Genomic DNA, 25,152 nt, shown 5'->3' with positions numbered 1-25,152 from the left:
TGTGGGAGCATTGCACCTGCTGTGTGATTGGAGCCTTAGCTACTTCTTGTCTTCTAGGCCTACTTGTTCTCTGTGGTAGAGGCCTCAGGACTACTCCTTCTGTTTCGCCACTCATTATTTCTTCATATGTTTCTGAAGGCCTACTTAGCATTTCATCATTAACTCTCTTTAGTGCTTCTGCATAGGATATATTATTGCTTATCTTGCATTTCTGCACCTCTTGTGCTTTAATCTGTACAGAACAGCCTCCATATGCTGCACTATGTTCTCCTCCACAGTTACAGCATTTCAGTTTGGCATCTTTCGCACATTTGCCATATTCATGTTCCCCTCCACACTTTGCACATCTTTGTTTGCCACGGCACTGTTGGGCTACATGTCCCATTCTTTGGCATTTGAAACATCTGATAGGCTTTGGGATATACTCTCTGACTTTATAGTTGATCCACCCCATTCTGACCTCATTAGGTAGCGTGCTCTCAAACTCTATCAGCATTGATAGACTTTCTTTCTTCAACCCGTCTTTATTAGTCAAAAGCCTCTTGATGTCCAGTACTTTGCCTCCTCTTATTTCTTTCTTGACTTCCTCTTCAGACATTTCTAGTGGCACATTAGTAATTACTCCTCTCAGTTTAGCCGCTATACCCGGAATATGGGATGTGATCTTTACTCCGTCAAGTGTTTTTATGTTGAGAATTCGTTCCTGTTGCTGTTTGCTCATGGCAGAAATAAGTACTCTGCGATTGTTAAGGAACTTGGCAAAGCGTATCTTTCCAATTTCTTTTTCAATAGCTTTAGTCATTCGAACAGGATGGAAGTGCCCCGTTTCTTTTCCAAATAAAATAATGACTTTCCATTCTTTTTCAAGTTCGCGTTGTGCTGCATCTTCCTGATATGCTCTTATTTTTTTAATGGAGCCCACTTCTTCTGTGCCACTTCGGTCTGACCAAGATTCATTTCTATCTTTCTTGTCCTGTCTTTTCCTTCTTCGGTTTAATGCAATACGCCAGTCCATATCCTCTTCAGATCCTCCCTCCGAACTTTCACCCATCCTACACTCACGGTTCAGTCGATTAACAATCCGCCACGCCTTCAAACACCAGCCAGTCCACGCTCTGTCCGCCAAAACTCAGCTACGCCTTCCGTCCGCCTTCCGTCTCTCCAACCTCTCTCGCGAGACCCTCCTCCCATCGTTCGTTCTCGCAGTTACAGTAAGTATTTCATTTACCAACGAAAGTAATTATAACAAAATACATACAACATTCTTTTCATCACTGGTTTACTACTACTTCTGTCATTTAGCAGACGCTTTTATCCAAAGTGATTTACATCTGAGAAAACAACACAAGCAAGAAGGTTTAGAAAGAGTTTTATTTTTTCCGACACGATGAGAGCTGACACAATTTATATGATAAGCTTCTGATTGTTAATATCAATATATAAAATACAAATATTTTTTAATCCATGTGTTCTTTATTATTTGTCATGGTAAGTCTTTTTAGACATTAAAACATTTAAATTTCCAACTTAGTTTAGTTCAGCGCTTCCAGTCGGTGGATTTATTATTGACGTGCACATGCAGGACTCATGAGTCACCGTTTGGCATTAAAATAAAAAAGTAAGTTAAGTCAGAGGGAAGGTAAACTTCGGATGGTACGACCAGAGGGAACACAGGGAAGGAAATGAGGATCAATTCACATGATTTTGGTGTCAAATATATAGATATACAAGACACATTTAAAGCTGCAGTTTCCAACATTTAACCACTAGAGGGAATAAAGATCCCAAACTAACCCCCAAACTCAGAATGACGGTTCATTCCTGCATGAATCACCCACAGGTTTTCTGCAGGGGTTTGAAGCCTCTTTTTCCTCGTATTGTGGCAGGTTGGAATTATATAAAGCAAGAAGTTTAATGCGTAATTAGGGTTGTGGCCTTTTGATTGGCATTAATTTGTCCAACCTGTAAATAAATACTTTTTCTACGATCTTAGAAAATGTTGGGAGTAAAGAATCAGGCCTGTAATTAGTGAATTGGTGTCTGTCTCCAGTTCTGTACAGTGGGATGACTTTTGCAGTTTTCTTTTGTTTTTGTAAATGTCCCAGTTCTGAGCGACTGATTACAGCTGTATGTCAGTTAACAATCCATCAATAACCTTTTTGACTATTGTCATATCACCACAGTCAGTTGACACCTTGTTTTTACATTTACTTACAATATCTATGATTTCTCTCTCCTCCACAGCTGTGAGAAACATTGAATCTGGATTTCTACTTATTAATGTTTCCTTCCATCCATCAGCTGATCCAGGATCACACATTTTTCTGCCAGCTTTGGTCCAACACTCACAAAATACCTGTTAAAATGATTAACCACCTCATTCATATTATTAATGACTTCATCATTATTGGTTAAATATTGTGGATAATTAGTCTGTCTTGAACTTTTACGTTATTTTTAGTGCTTATTCATGGAGAGACATTTTCATTAAACCTTCTCCAGAGACCAACAGAGCAGATCATCTTTTTTTAACCCACATCAACTCCATGGTTCCTGACACAGTGGATTCCTATCAGTTTTCCTACCGTGCCAACAGATCAGTGGATGAAGCGATGGCTTCGGCTTCACTTCACCTTCCAACACCTGGACAGGATGAACACCTATGCACGGCTTCTGTCCCTGGATGTGTCATTTGATGAAGCCAAGACCAGTGAAATAACAAACTGGATCAAAATGACGTGATTGAGGAAGTTGAGGATAAAGGACAAAAGTGCATCTCCACTTTTCAACTTCATTTGATGACATTTCTCTTTCAACATTGTTTTCTGAGCTAAATGCTGGTTGTACTGATCACGCTGTACCAATAATCTGCGTCACTGACAACTTTCCTCTTGTTGATGCACGAAAGTCTTTTTTTATTTGTGTTTATATTATTATCATTAAGATAGATTGTTCACTCTTGGGTTTATGTTGAGCTTTTATAACTCACCACCAGGGGGCACTGCCGCTCTTTCTACATATGGATAGTGTAATATTCCAGAATTATAAATTCATTTCATTATAAATTCATCCATCTAAAATGAAAACTTAATTACATGTTTTATGATTATTTCTGACTAAATATGAGTTGAGGTAAAAAGACATTTACTCCTAAACGGATGTCTGATATAAAAGGGTTAAATCCAAAGTGTGTCCTCTTCCTGGAATCTGATCCCGATGATCCTCCCTCTTCTTCCTGCTCTCCAACCTGCAGATCTGCAGCTTCAACACGGATCTCAACATCAGCTTTATAATAAATCATGTGTCAGACGAGTTGTAAATCTAGTACAACTTGATTGTATACATTTTGTAGAATCCCCGACTGATGACGTTTGACTCTTTAATTGATGGTTCATGGATGTTTTTATTCCTTCAATGTAAAATCACTGCAAACACACTGTAAGAGCTATAAAGGAATAAAATAAAACAATGTTACTCTTACTACATACATACAAGTTTCATCCAACTCAAATACAATGTCAATGTCAATTTTATTTATATAGCACATTTAAAAACGACGAGGTCGACCAAAGTGCTGTACAGTATACAGTAAAATGAAACAATACCAAAAGCAAATACAGTACAAAGTGTAGAAACAATAAAATCACTAACATGTTAGAATGATCAATAAAATAGTAATAAAAAATAGAAAATAGAAAATAGACGGCAAAGAACAGACACACAAAGTGCACAATCACTTCTCACAGATGTAGCAACTAATTTACCTTACACTAAAAGCCAAAGAAAATAAAAAGGTTTTCAAAAAAGACTTTAAAAAAATACAGGCCAACACAGCAGCTCGCTGGGTCGGCAAAACAGACAACCAAACTCAATATATACATAAATACTGTATTATACAGTATTTATGTATATATTGAGTTTATAGTCAATATGCATTATCATAATGCATATTGATAGCCAACACATAAAGCAGAGTAAATACAGGTTATTATCTAGCTCTGTGCAGCTCTCATCTAGAACATTACATGTCTATGTGAGAACAGCCTTTTTACAGTTAGTCTTACTCTGAATTAGGTAAACAACAGCACTAGTTTTACTTTTCTTATAAACTATAAGCATACTATAATTTTAAAATTGTAAAATTGAATTTGTGTCTGAGGTTTGGCCCGTGGGGGGGCGATTAGTTCCTACAAGAACTTTATCCTACTGTAAATAAAGAAACACAGCTGTTTCCAGCAGTATTTGTTACCTGAACTCATCACCAGGTGGAGGAGCAGAAAACCCGACATCAGCTGGAGAACAAACATATTTATTACACTGCTGGTAAAAACCCGACCGTCTGTTTCTGAGTTTTTACTTTCAGTTTTGCAGATGAAAACACACGAAGACCCACGAAGACCCACGCAACAGCAGCGGAACTGATGAGCAGAGTCTGGTTCCTGACGGACGGACAGAGGAGGAGGACGGACGGTTCTGTTGTTTCCTTTCTTTTTCCTCTTCAACAATGTCTAAGGTGAATCATCTGAGAGAGTTTATCGGTCAGCGACTAACAGCAGCTGCTGTAGAAATATTGTCAGTGTTTGAAAAAAGCATCTTGGAGTATGAAGAAGAGCTCGACCGTCAGCGCAGACTGTTGGACCTCGCCTGGAAACCTGAAATCAGACTCCACAGAGTCGGTACGTAACCCTGGAAAGTTGAATGAATGAACACATGAGTACTGTATGACTCCTACAAGATCCCTTTGTTTCCAGTTAAAAGCCGTGGTGATGAAGCAAACCAACTAAATGGGAAACTCCCCAGCTCAAGCAGCTGCTGATGTGGGATTCGGAAACATCCCGAACTAACTTGTTGTTCTGTTTACTTGGTGCTGCCTTTCATGCTCCATTCACACTCTGGACCAGACTGAGATTTCACACTTCATGAATGAATGAATGAATTATTTTTAATTTAGCATATGTTGGAAAAAAGGAGTAGGAAGAAGTCTACACTTTTTCCTAGTTCCTACCCCTTTATAACTCTATGAATTTACATTATTGCTATTATTATATCTACACAATATCCATATAAATATAGTCTATATAAATACTATGTAAAACATGCCTATTACCTCATAATTATACATATTAGTATATAGCTAAAAATTAATATTACATGAATATTATATCAATGTATAGAAAATACAAATATTTTATAAATCTATATAAATATACACTATATAACTACATAAATATCCATATAAATATATATATGCTACATACCTAATAAATATATAACATATTACATAATTATAACTATCCCTCTCAACATATAATATATACTACATAAATATCCACATAAATATCTAAACATATCTTGATCAAGTATAATATACCATTTTTCCCTATTTTATTTGTTTCTCACACTCGTTACCCCATTTCCTCTTCCATATACCTGTTTAGAAATATTTTTTGTATCTCTTTTTAAACAGATTTATGTTAGTACCTTTTCATTTCCAGCTCCAAACTGTTCCACAGAGTCTCCACAGTTCCATATGCACATGCTGCACATTGTTGTTCCTACTTTATGTTTTCTAAAATTAGATGGTAGTAGATTATTCCTTGCTTTGAACATTATTTGCGCTGATTTTATTTTTTTTCAAAAATTTTATTTCACAAAAACATGAAGTTTACAAATGATATATCTTCAACAGAACATAGAAATCACATTTCATGCCAGGGGGGATAAGAGTTTACAAGAAAACATTAAAATGAGCACAGATATTAAGAGTTGTGATCGCCTTTTGATTAAGAGAAAATTTAATGCAGTCGATGTTTGAGCTCATTGTAATAAGCAACAAAAGAGGGTTTTCTATGTGTAAATTTACATTTGTGAATGTGAAATCTTGCCAACAGTATGACGAGGTTAATAATGAATGTTTCATTGGGTTTTGCTTTAATCCTGTCAAAGTCATAGAGTCCAAACAGCACATCCCTCCAAAACAACTTAAATTCTTCAATATTGTTAACAATAAAATTACATATATCAATCCAGAGGTTTTGGACAATGGGGCAGAGCCAAAATAAATGAGTCATTGTTTCAATATTTACAGAACAGAAAGCACATTTCACATCAATGTCTATTTTAAACCTTTTAACAATATGATCATTAGAAGGATAAAATCTATGAATTATTTTAAACAATATTTCTCTAACTTTGTTGGTCAACAGATATCGGTTGGGTAAGAGCCAGACCTTTTTCCAGTCAATATGATCCATGTACCTATTCCAGTGTGAGACCACATAAGGAACTGTGGTGACATCCTGTCTAAACAAGAATCTAATCAACTTATTGTTCTTACCACGGTTACAGGACAAACAGATTTGGCCAATTGGAGTATCAGTCAATGATAACAGGGATAATTGTTGGGTTTCCACTCTTGGTTGAGATCTAAAAAAACATGCAAACACCAGAAGGGATTGCTCCAAATACTTTTGCAAAGTCGCCAGGTGACACAGGAATATTGTATTCTGCTAGAAACTCATTATAGGAGTAGAGAAGACCGTCCCTGTTAAACAACTGAGCTACATATACAATGTTGTTATTAAACCAGTACTCAATAAATAGGGATTTATGTTTAAACAATATGTCTTTGTTGTTCCATATGAGGTATTTGTGGGGTGAAAAGTTGTGTTTGAAAATAAGAGACCATGACAGGAAGGCCTGACGATGAAAGGGAGACATTTTTATCGGGATTTTATCAATATTGTAGTTACAGGTAAAAAAAAAAAGTTTAATCCACCCAGTTTTGACAGAATATGGAAGGGTTGAAGAAGAATTGTTTCAACCAATTGTATCTTAAATGTGTTATTTAGGGTGCAGAAATTTAGAAAATGTAGTCCACCATTTTCATAGTCATTCATTAGAAAATATTTTTTTCAGATGATGAGTTCTATTTTTCCACAAGAAGTTGAGAAGCAGCCTGTCAATCTGAGTAATACGTTTGTTGTCCACGAACAGAGACAGAGATGCATATGTTAACATGATATTCCTTCCGCCTTGGTGAGTAGAACTCTACCTCTAAAAGAGAGATCCCGTAATAGCCACTGGTTTAACTTTTTTTGAGTTCTTTGGATAATAGGATTGAAATTCAGTTATTTTTTGTTGGTCCTTAGTTATTGTATTACCCAAGTTAACAACTTAATTTTTGACTGGGACACTACAAATTGATGTTTTATCAGAATGCTTAATGGACAACAAAATTTGTTGTCCTTTTTGGACATTGTAAAACTGCTATACTGGCGAGGCCGGCCACGCCCCCTTAGGACCGCTCGGTCTGAGATGCAGGAATGCCCGAGCGGGCGGTGTTTGTTGTTGTAAACGTCATCAGATTGACCCGCTCTGAACTATTTTCCGATCTCCAATCAAAACCGATAGGGGCATTATAGGCTTGATCCGGATCAGTGGCCGATCAATCGGTGCATCTCTAGTTTTGAGCAGGTGTCTGCGATTTCTCCTGTACATTTCTCCTCTTGTGGTTTTGATAATGTATGACCTGGGCTGACTGTGTTTCTCTACCACAGTGGCTGGTTCCCACTTGTTGCCTTGTCTAGCCCGCACATTTTCACCAACTTGGAGGTCAGACAGTGTCCTGGTTCCTTGATCAAAATATTGTTTCTGTCTTTGTTGTCTATGCACGAGGTGGCTCCTGGCATCTTTATAGAAAGCTGGCTGCAATAATGTCTTTGTCACAGGTAACTTTGATTTGAGCCTTCTTCCCATGAGCATCTGAGCAGGTGAGAGTCCAACCCCACTCAGTGGTGTGTTCCGGTATTCAAGCAGTGCTAGGTACGGGTCACCAGCGCTGTCCTGTGCTTTTGTCAGCATGTTTTTTAATGTCTGAACTGCTCTCTCAACTTGGCCATTTGACTGCGGGAAAGTGGGACTTGAAGAGGTGTGTTTGAAACCCCACTCAGCACTGAAGTCCACCATCTCTCTGCTCACCAGCTGTCTGCCATTGTCGGAGAACAACTCATCTTACACACCATGCCTTGCAAATATAGACTTCAGCCCAATGATTATGTGTTTGCTTGTGGTTCCATTCAGTTTGATGATCTCTGGAAACTTTGAAAAATAATCCACACACAATAAATACTCTGAAATACTTGAAGTGAAACAAATCCACACCTATCTTTGCCCATGCTCTCTCAGGCACTGGATGTGGTATAAGTGGCTCTCTGGGATTATTGTTCTTGTGTGTGTTACATACAGCACACTGAGCCACGACTTCTTCTATCTGTTTCATCGTGCCCGGCCAGTACAGTACATCACGGGCTCGCTCCTTACACTTAACCGTGCCCATATGTGACTCGTGGATTTTCCTGAGCATTTCACTTCTCATGTGTGTGGTACTACTAACCTTGAGTTCTTGTGTATGAGTCCATCTGCATATGACAGATCTTCCCTAAATGTCCAGTACTGTTTGATTCTGTCTGGAAGCTGTCTCTGTGTATCTGGCCAGCCTCTCTGAATTGCATTTGCAACCAGCATCAACTCAGCATCCTCTTGTGTTGCTTCTTTGAACTCCTGCTACTTCTCCTCTGATACTGGGAGGTGGTTATTTACAAAGTTGACTTCCAGCTCTTCATCAAGGAGTTTCTCATGGTGCTCTTTTAGAAATGCTTTGCTTAAAGCATCAGCAATATGCATCTCCTTGCCTGGCTTGTACTTGACCTCAAGAGTGTACTTTTATAGTCTCATGAGCACTCTTTGTAGACTGGCTGGGGCGCTGAGAAGTGATATTTTTATTTTTATTTTTATTTTTTTTTAATATCACCTCCAGCGGCTTATGATCACTTGCTACATGGACATGTCTTCCATACCTGGCTTTCTGACATCATAGTTCTTGAGTACTGGTGCTTGGTCGACGAGAACTTTCAGTTTGTCAAAACTCTGTTGTTGCTCTGACCCCCAGTACCAGTCCACATTCCCTTCCAACTTCCTTAGTGGAGCACTCAGGTCTGAAAGGTTAGGGATGAATTTAGAGAGGTACTGCAATAACCCTGTGAACCTCTGGAGGGCAGCTTTGTCCTCTGGTGCAGGCATGTTTTGTATGGCTCTAACCTTTTCAGGATCAGGCTTGAGTCCTTTCTCACTGAGCACATGTCCAATGTAACTGATTTCTGTCATCCTTATCTTCCACTTACTTTTATTCAGTTTCATATTGACGCTTCTTAGGCGGTCCAGCAGTTGTTTCAAGCGGCGATCATGCTGCTCTATGTTCTCTCCCCAGACCAGGATGTCATCTATTACATTGACTACACCCTCTAGCCCTTCTAGATGTCTGGCTATGCACCTCTGGAACACTTCAGGTGCTGTCGATATCCCAATAGAAAGCCTTTCAAACCTGTATCTCCCAAATGGCGTGTTGAATGTACACAGGTGAGAGCTTTCTTGGTCCAATTTGATTTGCCAAAATCCGTGGTTAGCGTCTACAACTGAAAAGTATCAGGTCCTCTGGTCGATACAGATCCGAACTTTGTTGGGTTTTGTTACAGTCACCATACTATTGACCCAATCTGTAGGTTATTTCTGTTTGGTTATCTTCCCCAAGTTTTCCATTCTATTCAGCTCTGTTTCAATTTTATCTTTTAGCGCGACAGGTACTTTCTTGGGAGCGTGTACTACTGGAGTGACATCTGGATTCGTCTCAATGTGATATACTCCTGGTATGCAGCCTAATCCAGTGAATAAATCCTCTTATTCACTTAGAATGTCACTCTCTTTTTTAAGCGCATGCAATCTTTTGACAAGCCCCATTTTCTCACATGACGACTCCTAGAAATGCAGGTGCATTGTTCTTTATGACCTCAAACTCCATGTCATAATTTTTATCTTTGTACTGACATGTCAACATGACTTTACCTTTGGCTGGAATGTGGTGCCCTGCATAAGCAACAAGCTTGGAGTGAGATTTGCTCACTTTTTTATCCAGTCTCAGCTTTCTGAGGTCTTTCATAGAAATTACGTTGCAATCAGTCCCAGTGTCCAGCTTGACTTTCAAAACTTGTTGACAATCAGAGAAGCGCCCCGCTGCTTCTGCGGCGGGACGCTCCTCTGGTCCTGGAGGGCTTTTGTGGGGGGGGGGTGCGCTTGCCCACGTCGGCGGCCGGGGCGGCCCTCTCTCTCTTGGCAGGTTGGCCTCTCGCCGGGTGGGGGTCGTTGGCCTGGGGGGTGAGGGCCCGGACCGGACCGTCCGGGGTTCGTCTGGGTCAAGATCCGCTGCCGCGGGATCCCTGCCTGCCTCTTCCCGTAGTAGTGGGGGCCCTGCCCGCGGGTCTCCTCGGCTGCCACTGGGGGGGGCGGGCCTCGCTGGCGGTGAGTTTCCTCCTGCTCTCTTCTCCCCTCTGTGGGGTTGCTGGTGGCCTGGGTTCTGGGTTCTTCCTTGTCGGCCTCTGGTCTCGCGTGTGGCTGGGTTGCCTCCCCCACTATAGATACACTTCAGGTAGAGCTTTGACAGGACTATTACACACACACACACACACACACACACACACACACACACACACACACACACACACACACACACACACACACACACACACACACACATACATATACACACAGAAAATGCAAACACACACACACACACACACACACACATAGCCACACAGACATATACATACATGCACACACACGCATAGACATACACATTGGCTTGTTCACCTGCATGCTTGCGCTGTAGTTTTGGGGTTAGTTACCGTATTTTCGCGACCATAAGGCGCAACTTTTTTTTTTTTTTTTTTTTTTTAAATGTGCCGGGCGCCTTAAGAAACGGTGCGCCGTGTCTATTACCTGAATTACGGTAATGTCAGGTCGGCCACCATGAGAAGGTAAAAAGAGAAGGGGGCGGGTGAAGCTGAATGAGACCATCCACTGAGCTGTTTAATGCGAAACAGATGATGAAGACTTTTAAGGATTTGCTTGATGTGTAAAGTGAAATAAAATACAATCAAACTAAGTTTTGCTCCGCTCTATTTAAATAAGCACACTTGTGTGTGAGTGTTCTGCAGCGCGCGTGTGTTTTGCATGTCGGGAACCGATCGCACCTGCCGTGGGTTTGCGGGTCCGATCGCCGCTTTCCCCGGGGCAGATCCGGCTGAAATGCCGGTGCTCTTTCCCCGGGAGCCCCTGCTACCAGTCCATGTGGGCTGCTCCGGTCCCGGCCGGTCGGAACCGTCCACATTCCCCGGTTAAAGCAGCGGCTGCAGCAGCGCGGTGATGCGCGCTGCTGCAGCCGACTTCCTGGTTCCCCAAGCGGGTCCGATGACCTGGTTCCCGGCCGCTTTAAGAGCAGAGATTTCTGGAGTCTGTCTCAGGTCAGATCAGCTTCACTCTCCGAGATTTGCAGCCAAATCTGTCGGTTACAAACCCGGTACCGGATCCCGACATGCGCGTGTGTGTATTCGCGGCGCGACACACAGATTCTCATGTATGTGGTGCTGGACTGGCGCAGCTGATGGACAGAAACTTATGGTGATTTTTAAAAGAAAAACTTTGCATAAGACGTTTCCAGCCGGAGTCATTATAAGGGTGACTGAAAAGAGGGGGCTGGATGAAGGGATGATGATGATCAAGAAGCTGAGACAGGTCTGGAAATTCGGACTGGCGCAGCTGAATTAACGGAGCTCCTGTCGGATACAAACCCCGGTACCGGCTCCCCGACAGCGCTTGTGTGTGAGCGGGTCCAGCGCGAGGTTCCCGGGACCCGGGACCGCCGCGGGACCAGCGCGGGGGGGGGGGGGCGGACCGGGACCTGGTCCGCCGCGGGAGCAGCGCGGGGGGGGGGGCGGACCGGGACCCGGGACCCGGTCCAGCGCGAGGGAGCAAACGGGGAGCGGGACCCGGGACCGCCGCGGTCGGGATTTTTAAAAGAAAAGCGTTCCCTAAAGAGACTTTTCCAGCCAGAGTGAAATGAAAAGGGCTGGATGGATGAGGAGATGATCAGTGGCTGAGACAGGTTTGTGCAGCAACCCGGTGTTTTTTTTAAATTATTTAATGCAGAAACAGAATATGAACCTTTTGAAGGGTTTGATTGATGTGAAAAGTGAAATAAAATATCAAACTAAGTTTTGCTTCTGCTGTATTTTTAGCGCGTGTGTGTTTTGCAACGCGTGTGTGTGCAGCTCCGTCTCCGTAGACGGCGCCTTTTGGGTCGGTGCGCCGTATGTGTGTTTTAAAACCAAAAATGACACACAAAACTGAGGGTGCGCCTTTCCACACAGTGCGCCATATGGTCGCGAAAATACGGTAATCGCGGTAGCTTAGCTCAGATTGTGATTGGATCTCGAGATTTATCACAGTTGCTGCTCGTGTTTTGGTCGGTTCCGTATTGGTTTCGTTTGTGTTTTTTTTTTTTGTGTTTTCTGTGTGCCTCCATGTGTTCTTGCTGTACGTGTTCTATATGTATGTGTGTGCATATATATATATATATATATATACATATATATATATATATATATATATATATATATATATATTAAATATAGTAACAATGCACATATGTATGCCTTAGGTTTTTACCATTATGGTATTAACCATTAATATGTGTGCAGACGAGGTAAAAAAAAAAAAAAAAATGACAATCAGATCTTCACGCCACTTTTTTTTCTTTGCATCCACTGCATCGATTTGTGAGACTTGTTTTTCTGCTTGGATTGTGCCAATAAGGAAGTCCTGATCTGCCTCGGCCTTGTTTATATGTTGCACTTTATGATTATTTGTGTGCTTGCGTGAGTTGCACATTTTGGCATAGTGATTTTCCCCATGGCAGGCTTTGCACACTTGTCCGTAGGCAGGGCACTTCCTTGGCTCATGCCTGTAGCTGCATCTTGCGCAGTTTCCTTGAGTTCTCATCTTTACATTCTGTGCTGTGGCACGACTGTCTTTCTGTTTGTCATGTTGTTTTTGCTTAGTGACTTTATTGACAGGAATTTCAACCTCTTCATGTAGACTTTTTTTTAGCTGACTCCGAGTCAACTCTCTGCAAATGTCTATTGCTTTATTTAGCGTGAGGTTCGGTTCTCTCAGTAGTCGTCCTCTCACTTGGTCATCTGTGATTCCACACACGATTCTATCTCGTATCAGTGAGTCGGTGAGGTGCTCAAACTCGCAGTCTTTCACTTTGTTTTTTAATCAGTCTCTGATTTTCCTTGCACTCGAATAAAGAACAGGTGCCTCAAATACGTCACATTTTTCCTTGGCTCACAATGTTGGCGGAAAAGTTCTTTCAGTGTATCTTAGTCATCTACGTCTCATCGAAGTCAAAATTGTTATATACCTTTAAATGCTTCGTCCCCGGCCACATGTAGGAACGTGGCTCTTTTTTCACTGCATCAGATTTTTCGTCTATTCCGCTGGCAACAAGAAACAGTTCAAATCTCTGGATACAGACTCTCCAATTTTCCGCTAGATTTCCTTCTAGACTTAATGAGGTCGGAGGTTTCATCTGCTCCATTTTGCCTTCCTATCTTTGTTTTCCTTCAAGTTTTTACTCTGACACCATGTTATATATGACGTGGAAGAAGCCATTTCTAGAACAACAACTTTATTCTTCAACTGTCTCGTTACCACGCAGTAACACGAGTACTGTCACAGTGCCGCCTAATGGTCACACAGAGTTATGCACTTGTTTTCAAATATACTACATCAGGGGTTCCCAACCTTTTTTGTGCCGAGGACCAGCAGAAGTATAAACAAAAATCTCAGGGACCGGTTGACAATTTATGTCAATTTTAATAAACATTTTAGGAAAAAAACAATGCATTTTAAAATGCAGGCTTTCATTGTTTTACTAACTTTACAATGGTTTCAGGTGCATATATTTATCCACCAACAGGTGGCGACTCATTTTACGAAAATAACAGCCTATTTCAATTGCCAGACCGCTGCGACACTTTGCCAGCTGCTTTTTCCCCCAAAAGGTCGAGGCAGATGTCTTTTGCAGCGGGCAGTATTAGCTCCTCTCCAATTGTAAAGGGCTTTTTAGCTTTTGCAATCCGGTGAGCAACGAGATATGAAGCCCTCGTTGCACCGACGTTAACAGATGTTGTGGCCTTTAAAACTTGCTTCTGCAAATCTAACTCACGTTTTTTCCTTTTGAAAAAATTCACTGGTTTGTCTTTGAGAGAAGGATGTTTTGTATTTAAGTGTCTTTGAAGCTTGGATGGCTTCATTGCTTCGTTGCCGAGCGTTTCTCCAAATAAAATACATAGTGGGTTTGGCGCCTCCAAATCGCCCGTTGCAACAAATCCATATTTTATATACATAATGTCGTACTTGGGATTAAAGCTTTTGCTTTTCTTTTTGGTAGGATTTTCCACTTGTTCATCACCATTTCTTTTACTCGAACAACCAGTAAAGAAACGGCTCATGGAGGTTTGCTGAGGTTTGCCGCTCATCTCTGCAGCAGACTGTACCTAACCTGCATACAGCACCTGTGCATTGCGCTGTTCAGTCCGGTCAGGTACCAGAACTTATTGTCCGCCAAGCCATGACAGGGCTGCCACTCAAAGAAACACATTTCGATTTATACAAGTTTTGGATGAAATTATATGACAAAAAAATGCTTCAGGTGAAGAATATGGTGTAAAAGTTAACTTATTTCAATAATTCAACTAGAATATGGTGTAAAAGTTAATCTATTTCAATAATTCAACTAGAATTTGGTGTAAAAGTTAATCTATTTCAATAATTCAACTTAAAAGGTTAAACTAATATTACCTAGTATTATTACATGCAAAGCATGATATTTTGAACCTTTGTTATAATTTTGATGATGGAATTGTTTATTGATTTCATAAAATATTCTCTCATTTATTTTTTATTTGGGGTTTTCATAAACTGTGAGCCATAATCAGAGAGCAGCGTCTCATGGCGCAGGTAACTGCTGCACGCAGTGACGGACACTGGCTGATTTATGGTTCCGCGTTGCACCAACGCAGAGTTTACGGGGTAGGATACGTAACGTGGGGACGCGAACGTACGGTACGCGTCGCACGCGTACCCATCGCCGTAGCCATGCCGTCGATTTAACGCGGAACCATAAATCAGGCTTAACGCGGGCGAATTTGTCAGTTTTCTTTTCGTCTTTTCAACTGAGCACGCAAACACAAACTGAGGGTGCAATGCATGCTTATGCACCCTCGTAGAATCGGGCCTGGCATAATATATGTCCGTATTGGTTCAATACGGAACTTTTAATTCCCAATTCCCAAGCCCTACCTGGAGGCGAAGCCCGAGTCCTCCCCGCTGTCTGGCACACACATAGAAAGATCTGGCACAGACGCAGCAGGTCCTGTTGCCACAAAGATTTTGCCGGCCTTAATGTTTCCTGTGTTTTATTTTGTTATTATTGATCAATTTAGTGTTGATGTGTGTGTGTGACAGACGTGTGTATGGGGCGTTAAGTTTTGTTACCCGCAGCTGCGCTGGGACGCAAAAAGAAAAAAAAAAAAAAAAGGCTGCACTGAGACGTCCTGCAGCGCGGCTGTCGGCAGAGATTGTATGAGGTGAAGTGAAGTGAGATGCCTCACTCCATTGGGAAAAAAAACGTCTGGTGACAATTGCCGACAATTTTGATTATCGCTTTTTTGTCAACAACATCGGCGAATCGTTGCAGCCCTAATTATGATTGGAACACAAGCCATTCCACGGCCCGGTAGTAACGGCTCTACGGACCGGTACCGGTCCGGGGACCGGGGGTTGGGAATCACGGTACTACATATAGATGAAGGGGAAGACCGAAGGTTCAGGACAAAGTTTAAACCTCACAAATACAACCAAACAATCAACACTGGGAAGCACTTTTGACTTGTTAAAATCCTATCTTTTTGTCCCTTTTTGTAATTCCAGAACTCCCACAAGAAAATGTTTGTAAGGTGGAGGAGGACGGGGTTTTCAGTGACCAGCACCTGGATAACCTGGAGAGGAGCTGCAGCCCGGACCAGGAGGAACCAGGGCATCCACAGACTACAGAACTGGAGGAAGACTCCAGCGGTCAGGAGATGAAGCACGAGGACGTAGAGGTGGAAGTCTCATTGGTCAATGTTGCTGATGTGAAAGTTGAAAATGGTGAACCAGGACCAAACTGTGGCCAGCTGCTGTTGCACACTTCTCCTGAAGCTCAAAACAAAGATGAGGAAGGGACTGAAAGTTTACGCTCAGACTCCAGTAAAACTGCAGATCCGGAGCCAATGGGACGACACGGTGACCACGAATATGCTGCTGTCCCGTCAGACAGCAACTGTAAAGCAAAGCTGGACAGGACCCACATGGGGAAGAAGGTCTTTTCTTGCAGAACTTCCAGGAAAGAGTTCATTGAAAGTAATATTTTAGTGGATCACATGAAGATCCACACTGTCGAAAGGCCGTACCTGTGCAACATCTGCGGCAACGCCTTTACTTATTTATCACATCTTAAACGCCACATAACCACCACGCACATGGGCGAGAAGCCCTACATCTGCAAAACATGTGGAAAAGGTTTCACGCAACGTTCCAACCTGGTGATTCACTTGAGGATCCACACCGGCGAAAGGCCGTACCTGTGCAACACCTGCGGAAAAACCTTTATTAATTTATCACATCTTAAACGGCACATAGCCACGCACATGGGTGAAAAGCCATATTTGTGCAACACGTGCAACAAAGGTTTTAACCGCAGATTTGATTTGCTGAGTCACATGAAAAATCACCCGGAGGAGAAGTCTGGTGACTCGTGACAAATGATGCTCATGTTGTCGACCTCCGGGGGCAGCTGTCCACTCCTTTACTCAATCATCACTTCTTAAACGCCACATAACCACGCACACGGGCGAGAAGCCCTACATCTGCAAAACGTGGAAAAAGTTACAGGCTACGTTCCACCCTGGTGATTCACTCGAGGACCCACACTGGTGAAAAGCCGTACCTGTGGAACACCTGCAACAAAACCTTTACTAGATCATCATCTCTTAAAAGCCACATAACCACGCACACGGGCGAGAAGTGATATTTGTGCAAGACGTGCAACAAAGGTTTTAGCCGCAGAATTGATTTGCTGAGTCACATGAAAAATCACCCGGAGGAGAAGTCTGGTGACTCGTGACAAATGAAGCTCATGTTGTCGTCCTCTGGGGGCAGCTGTCCACTCCTGTCTGACCCACAGAAGAAGAACCCGCAGAAGTCCAACCACCACCTCCTGTGGCTGATGAGCCTAATCCCCTCCCCACAAGGTTTGCAGGTTCAACCCGGATTTATGCTTCTCCGTCAACTTGACGCAGAGGGAACGATGTGGTTGTGTACTTTTTTTTTAAGTTCTGCATTGAGTTTGTGTGAATCCCTGTTCCTTCTTAAAATTGTTATTTGTTGCTGTTGACAACTTGCCGTCTCCACGGTTTAATAAAGAGCTGTTAGCGTTTGCTGAAGTTTCTTTAAGCATGACAGTTTATTTCGTTCATCTACAAAGCCTCTCTCACATGTCCTTTTTCCCGTCTTTTTCTTCTTCACTCACATTCTCTTTGTAAAGTTAATCTGCAGCTCCATGTTGTTAAACTCTCTCCATCTACTCCGTTCTGAGGTTAGTCCAAGTTTGATATATTTACGTGTTCAGTTTTTATAATGTTCCTCTGAAAAACAGGAAGAATCAAAAGAACAAAAGAAGAAACGCAACCATCAGCACGTCAGAAACAGAACAGCCAACCATCTGTCACCATTTTATAAACTGTAATGTCTGCAGCATTAAACAAAAAACCTTGAAGATTTCAGAAGTCAGTGCAGTCAGATACGGTTTGCTTTTATTTCCCCTTTAAAATGTTTTTATTGATTTAGAAAACAAGAACATTTGGTTTAAAGGTGAATGAGGAAATGAGTGTGATGTGGGATACACATCACGATACTTGAGTCACGATACAATACGATATTGCGGTATCCAAATTTTGCGATATATTGTGATATTATAGTTCGCTGAAAACTGTAAAAGGCTTTATGCTTTTTAAAATCTGAGCTCCACGTACATCAGATTATCGTGATAATTCATGGGACAAACTAAATCAAAACAATGCAATTCAAATGATTCATGCTGTGTTATTGTAACTATACAAGCTAAAGTTACAACATATTTATTACGTTTTTCACATTATTTACATAATATGATATTAACAATATTATTTAATCACATGTATAAAATAAAGTTATCTAAATGTACAACTGGTCTGCCACAAGATTTATTTTAAAGCTGAGGTTGAGATCCGTGTTGAAGCTGCAGATCTGCAGGTTGGAGAGCAGGGGCCTGTACTACGAAGCGGGATTTGGGGTTAGCGAGGTAACTTCAGGTTTAACCCTGGGTTTTCAGGACTACGACGGTGGTTCACTTCTTATCGGGGCACATCGCCATGGTAACTTATGCTGAACCGCTAACCTGCTCCGGAGCAGGTTATGTTCGAGATACAGATCGCCGGGTATAAAAGCACCGCCCACTGACCAATCAGCTCTCTTGGAAAATGGCATGCCCTTTCGAAGAGAATCCAGTGGAGCTTGGTGCGCGGATCGTGAGAGGATCCCTCCGAACAGAACGCGTATTCAGGGCCACCAAAACCCCTTTGCTTTCCCTGTATGAACGATCCAAAAAAATCAAAAAAAAAAAGGAAAAAAGGAAAAAAAGAAAAAAGAGGTGGAGGAGAAAATAAAAAATCAATCAATCAATGAATAAATAAAACAAATCATCACCCAAAATCCGATGTACAGTCAATCCAAAACTAATACCAATTAAATAAATAAATCAAGAAGAAATCAAAAAGAAGATGCATTTGTAAGGGGATAGCAAAAAAGGGATTTTCAATTTCGTCCCTCGAACATTCTGAGAAGTCACTTTAAAATACTAAACAGCCCCCTCCTGAAAAAATAAAAAATAAAATAAAATAAATAAAAAAACCCAATTCTTTGGTACAGCATCAGCACAAGTTATCGGTCAACAACAATACTTATAGAACCAATATATACAGGACTGTCTCAGAAAATTAGAATATTGTGATTTTCTGTAATGCAAACACAAAAAAAAAAAAATGTCATACATTCTGGATTCATTACAAATCAACTGAAATATTGCAAGCCTTTTATTATTTTAATATTGCTGATCATGGTTTACAGTTTAAGATTAAGATTCCCAGAATATTCAAATATATGTTTATATCCCTATGAATTTACACATTTATACAGTCAGCGATCTTTTGCCAGCTGTCTTTCCTGCATTTTGCAGCTGCAACTGTGTTGCTTTTTGCCTGTATTATATGCCTATACTCATCATATTTCCGTAAAATTATAGTTTGCTCTTCGCTACTGAAATAAGCGGCTCTGACAGCGGACTTCTCCATGCTTGCGATTGGTCATGCGCTGAAAACACTGCCCCTTTTATGTGCACGCGCTCATATCCAGATTGGAGAAACCTGGGTTGATATACCGAGTTGATAACCGCCGTCGTGTGACCGCTTAGCGTGATTGCAATTGTCCGGGTTAGTGAATCTGGATAAGGAAAAGATATCCTGGATATGTTGAACTTGCTTCGTAGTACAGGCCCCAGGAAGAAGAGGGAGGATCATCGGGATCAGATTCCAGGAAGAGGACAGACTTTGGATTTAACCCTTTTATCCACCTTATTCCTACGGCCCATGAGGCTTTGCGCGAATTGTGGGAGCTACTTCCGGTGCTGCCCCAACCGGCGTTTGTTTACATGCTGAGTGAACGCGTTAACCCTCTTTCTCCGAGCGTCGGGGATATAAAACATGTGGAAACACCACCTGTCACAGCTCAAACGGGACAATATCATCTCACCTCTGCCTCCTGCTGTTGAGGGATGGGAGGACGACCTGAAGAAGTGAAGAAATGCTTAGAAGATGAGAAGTATCTCAATTTCCCAATGGGCAAAGTGGATACTCCTCCAGGTGGGTAAATATTGTTACTTATCAGTACTCGAGATGAGGGGGGATGGCATCCCCCCAGAAATAAAAACGGTCCAAATCATCCCCCTTTCCATCCCTTATGTCATTTCATTAATGAATGTGGTTTTACTGCTATTTCAACATTTAGAGTCATCACCAGAAAATAACATTTGGCAATTTTCACCTGTTTCAAGTAAATTTTCACTTGAAATAAGTAGGAAAATCTGCCAGTGGGACAAGATTTATCTTCTCATTACAAGCAAAAAAATCTTGTTCCACTGGCAGATTTTTCTACTTATTTTAAGTGAAAATCTACTTGAAACAGGTGAAAATTGTTCTTTTTTCCAGTGATGAGTCTTGTTTTAGGTGTAATGAGATTTTTTTTTTTACTAAAATGAGACATTTTAAATAGAAATAAGACAAATATTCTTGTTAAGATTGTGAGTTTTTGCAGTGATCCATTTTACTTATCCTGTGAAGGACAGAGTCATATTGATAAGTTCAGAAAAGTGTTTTTTATTGTTGTGTTTTGATGTATTTGATGTAAGCCCAGTGGATATTTAAAGCTGCATTTAACTGCTGCTATGTCATTCCTGCAGTATTTCTGCAGGTGTTTTTGGTCAGTGCTATTGTTTGTAATATATTATATTATTTGTAATCAGCACAAATTATCTGTCCCCATATGATAAAATCCACCACCCCCCCTGATTTTTTTTTTTACAACTCGAGTACTGCTTATAATCTATGAACTAATGTGACAGGTAGGCTACTTGTGAACCTACATTAGGACAAACTGTAAGCTTCTTTTATATTTATTCTTTCAGGTCCAGCTGGCAGTGATGTGCCTGGGGCTGCAAGCTGCTTATCTGGACCAACTGAGCACCTGGAGTTCCAAATTTCATTTGACAAAGACTTCAGATACACACATGAAACACCTCCAGAACTTTTCACACATGCTTCACACAAACATTTGTAGATGAATTTGGTACAAAGAAGATTCAGCTCTGCCCCTCTGTATAAAGCTAGGGGGAAAACAGTACAACAGACTTCATTTTTGTTTTCAGTTTTATTAAAAACAACCTGAAAGATCCCCTCCTGACATATTAGGACATACAATATTGGGACATGAATCAAAACATTTTAACACAAAAATATTGTTTAACAAAAGCACATTACATTTGTGTCTTAAGTGAGAGAAATTCAGTTTACTGTCGGAGGACTTAAGAAACCAGAAAATATTCACACCTGACAAACTGAAATCACAATATTTAGACTTTTATCTCCTCAAAAAAACAACAATTGCAGCTGGACCTCAGTTGTTTTCAGAAAATGTTAAATGAATGAAATATGTAAGTGCAGCTCTACAAACTACATACAGCACTTGTTGAGAGTTGTGTGTTAAAGATACTGTAAGTGTAACTGAACCTAAATTGTTTTCAGAAAATGTTAAATGAATGAAATATGTAAGTATGTTTAAGTGCAATATTAAATGTCTTCTCACTTTTCACTTGAAATAAACTCAGCTCTTTAATTCACTAAACCAGCACAAATCTTGAGCATTTTGTCAATTTTGGGCACAAAGTTAATTTGGTCCTGTTTGAGAAAGAATCTTGTACACCTCCAGGTTCCTTATTCAACATGAATGCGGGCATGAGCAATGCGGCGTGTGTGAGTGACCTCCTCACTGGTCAGCTGGCATCCTTTGCGTGTGAATGCTGGAATGATTAGCTTCACCCTACGCTCCTCCAGCAAGTCTCTAACTGTGAAACCACGGTCACCCATCACCTCATCTCCAGCACGTAAATAATAGAATAGGTGTGGTCCTCCATCCCTGGGTCTGACCACTGTGTTTGGGCATCACAGGAAGCTTTGGTGTTGAGCACAGCTCCTCCTTCTGATCCATCTGGTCAGGCTCATCTGAGGGAGCAATACAGTACACAATTATTAAGATAAGATATGATACATTAGGGTTTTCCCTACCATTATAACACCCCCAGCCCCCTCATCAAATGTACCTGGGGGAAGACCCACCTGCAACCACATCACCTAAGCCCTCCAGAAGTTTAGGAAAAAACCGGTACATTATCACAGCCAGTACTGGAGTTGAGGGGGGATGAGGGGGATGGCATCCCCCCTGAAATAAAAACGGTCCAAATCCTCCCCCCTGTAAAACTGCCACCCCCCCTTTACATCCCTTATGTCAGTTCATCAATGAAAGTGGTTTTACTGCTATTTCAACATTTACATTTAACATTCTGGTTAGAGTCATCACCACAAAAATGTGACAATTCTCACCTGTTTCAGGTAAATTTTCACTTGAAATAAGTAAGAAAATCTGCCAGTGGGACAAGATTTATCTTCTTATTACAAGCAAAAAAAGTCTTGTTGCACTGGCAGATTTTTTTTACTTATTTTAAGTGAAAATCTACTTGAAACAGGTGAAAATTGTTGTTTTTTCCAGGGATGAGTCTTGTTTTAAGTGTAATGAGATTTTTTTACTAAAATGAGACATTTTAACTAGAAATAAGACAAATATTCTTGTTAAGATTGTGAGTTTTTGCAGTGATCCATGTTACTTATCCTGTGAAGGACAGAGTCATATTGATAAGTTCAGAAAAGTGTTTTTTATTGTTGTGTTTTGATGTATTTGATGTAAGCCCAGTGGATATTTAAAGCTTACAGAAGGCTGCATTTAACTGCTGCTATGTCATTCCTGCAGTATTTCTGCAGGTGTTTTTGGTCAGTGCTATTGTTTGTAATATATTATATTATTTGTAATCAGCAAAAATGATCTGTCCCCATATGATAAAATCCACCATCCCCCCTGATTTCTTTTTTACAACTCGAGTACTGATCACAGCTAAGATTTAAAATTTAATTAACAAAAAACTTTTTTCTTATCAACATGTCTGTAGTGAAACTATTGTATTTTTATTCTAATGCTGCCCTGCAGTCCGTGCCATAAACACACTTTGTATTTTAACTGCACAGAAAATAATAATAAATAATACTAAAGGTTGTCATTACCGGACAAATACTACAATGCTGTGTCCTCCATACACCTGAAATCATAACTGATATTCAAAAAATATTAACCTGAAATCACACCTGATATTCTCATGAAATTAACCTGAAATCATACCTGATATTCTCATGATATCCCTGTCAATCCTCTGAGGATTCACGTCTCTCCTCCGGCAGTCTGTCGGATCCGAGCCACAAAGTATGATGCAGGTTTTCCTCCACAAAACGACGTACCCGAGCTCCGCAAGGACATTTTAGTAAATGCTACGGTTGATAAACATGTTAAACATTAAATGTCAGAAAACAAAACCGTAACTTCTCTGCTAGATTGAAAGCAAATTGCTTTAAAATAAACCGCTGTTCATGCTCAGCTGCCATGGTTAGTCAATGGCGTTACGGAACTTCCGGCGGCTAACCGGAAGTCACTCCCACAGCAGTTTCTACAGTAGAGGCTCCAGGAATAAGGTGGATATCAGACATCCGTTTAGAAGTAAATGTCTTTTTACCTCAACTCATATTTAGTCAGAAATAATCATGAAAAATGTAATTACGTTTTCATTTTAGATTAATTATTTTATTGTTTATAAATCTTGAATATTACACTCTCCATATGTAGAAAGAGCAGCAGTGCCCCCTGGTGGTGAGTTATAAAAGCTCAACATAAACCCAAGAGTGAACAATCTATCGTAATAATAATAATAATAAAAACACAAATAAAAAAAGACTTTAGTGCATCAAAAAGAGGAAAGTTGTCAATGATGCAGATTATTGGTACAGCGTGATCAGTACAACCAGCATTTAGCTCAGAAAACAATGTTGAAAGAGAAATGTCATCAAATGAAGTTGAAAAGTGGAGATGCACTTTTGTCCTTTATCCTCAACTTCCTCAATCACGTCATTTTGATCCAGTTTGTTATTTCACTGGTCTTGGCTTCATCAAGAATCATCATGGATTGAACTGAAAAAAAGTTTAGTGAACTAATTAGTATTATATATATATATATATATATATATATATATATATATATATATATATATATATATATATATATAGCCTAAAACTTAATTAGAATGTAAGATAAATGTATAAGAATTTGAATAAATGCAATGTCAAATTTAAGATCTTAAACACATCTGACTTAATTTAAATAAGTATAATTTTGAAAAATAATTTAGATTTCTATAAAAGAACATACAAAATCATGACCCTCAGTTTTTATTTTCATTAATTCTTTTATGATTCTACACATTTACGTGTTAAATGTAAAATTTAGACCAGTATCTACTTTGAACATATACTGAATTCTTTTATTTTTTTAACCACATAGTTGCAATAAATAATGGTGTGCATTCATGTCCATCTATGGGAAGAATGAACCCAAACCTTTGATTTAAGCTTTAAAAGTGCAGTTTGATGGGCAGCTCGGTGGCGTAGTGGGTTAAGTAGCGGCTCATGTACTGAGGCTACAGTCCTGCAGCGGTCCTAGGTTCAAATCCCGGCCTGCACCTTTGCTGCACGTCATCCCCATTCTCTCTCTCTACCCCCTTCCTGTCTGCAACTTGAATAAAGGGCCACTAGAGCCACAAAAAAATTAAATGCAGTTTAATGAAATCTTCACAGTATCAAGTGCAAATCTTGAACTTGAAACTTTGCTCATATCAACTAATTCAGCATTTTACGTTAGAAACAGCCAATCATACCTGCCCTAGAAACAGAATATTTGCTGCCTGTTTCATCAACTCTTTCTCTGATACAGGTACAGTTAAAAGTGATGATTCCCCTTCAAAATATGAACATGGACAACATCATAAAGTGCATCCTAAAAACACCTTCACGATACTTTGTTTGGGTGGAGAGGCTGAAACACACTGAGATATAACAGCCATCATTTCTTACCTAGCCAGAAATCCTGAGAGGGAAGCTTGATTTTGAGAGTCAAACCTAACGTTTAGTTTTGGGAAATTCCTGCAAAAAAAACTTTGGAAGTCTCCAAAAATGTTTTCATATGTATTATTTTGAAGCCCATTGCAATAAAAGTTTCTTAACAACATAAATGTTTTATGACAAATAATAAAGTACACATGGATTAAAAAATATTTGTATTTTATATATTGATATTAACAATCAGAAGCTTATCATATAAATTGCGTCAGCTCTCATTGTGTCGGAAAAAATAAA

At 40.3% G+C, this 25,152-nt stretch overlaps 2 protein-coding genes across 2 annotated transcripts in view; both read left to right on the top strand.

The window, feature by feature from the left end:
* The window catches only part of LOC133440368 (zinc finger protein 37-like), an 801,383-nt gene that overhangs the window by 39,261 nt on the left and 736,970 nt on the right, over positions 1-25,152 (top strand). The gene's annotated exons all lie outside the window — the stretch shown is intronic.
* Positions 4,450-17,417, top strand: LOC133440353 (zinc finger protein 37 homolog). Its single transcript, XM_061717598.1, has 2 exons — positions 4,450-4,676; positions 15,889-17,417. Exons 1-2 carry the CDS (start codon positions 4,505-4,507, stop codon positions 16,755-16,757), a joined length of 1,041 nt encoding a protein of 346 aa, XP_061573582.1. The 5' UTR covers positions 4,450-4,504; the 3' UTR covers positions 16,758-17,417.

Source organism: Cololabis saira, chromosome 3, assembly GCF_033807715.1.
Source record: "Cololabis saira isolate AMF1-May2022 chromosome 3, fColSai1.1, whole genome shotgun sequence".
Taxonomy (NCBI): Eukaryota; Metazoa; Chordata; class Actinopteri; order Beloniformes; family Belonidae; genus Cololabis; species Cololabis saira.
This window is presented reverse-complemented; position numbering and strand designations above follow the sequence as displayed.

Excerpts from the sequence above, each read along its gene's own strand:
- LOC133440353 (XM_061717598.1), top strand. The coding sequence starts at position 4,505 with ATGTCTAAGGTGAATCATCTGAGAGAGTTTATCGGTCAGCGACTAACA. Across the intron at positions 4,677-15,888 it reads AATCAGACTCCACAGAGTCG|AACTCCCACAAGAAAATGTT; the intron begins GTACGTAACCCT and ends TTGTAATTCCAG.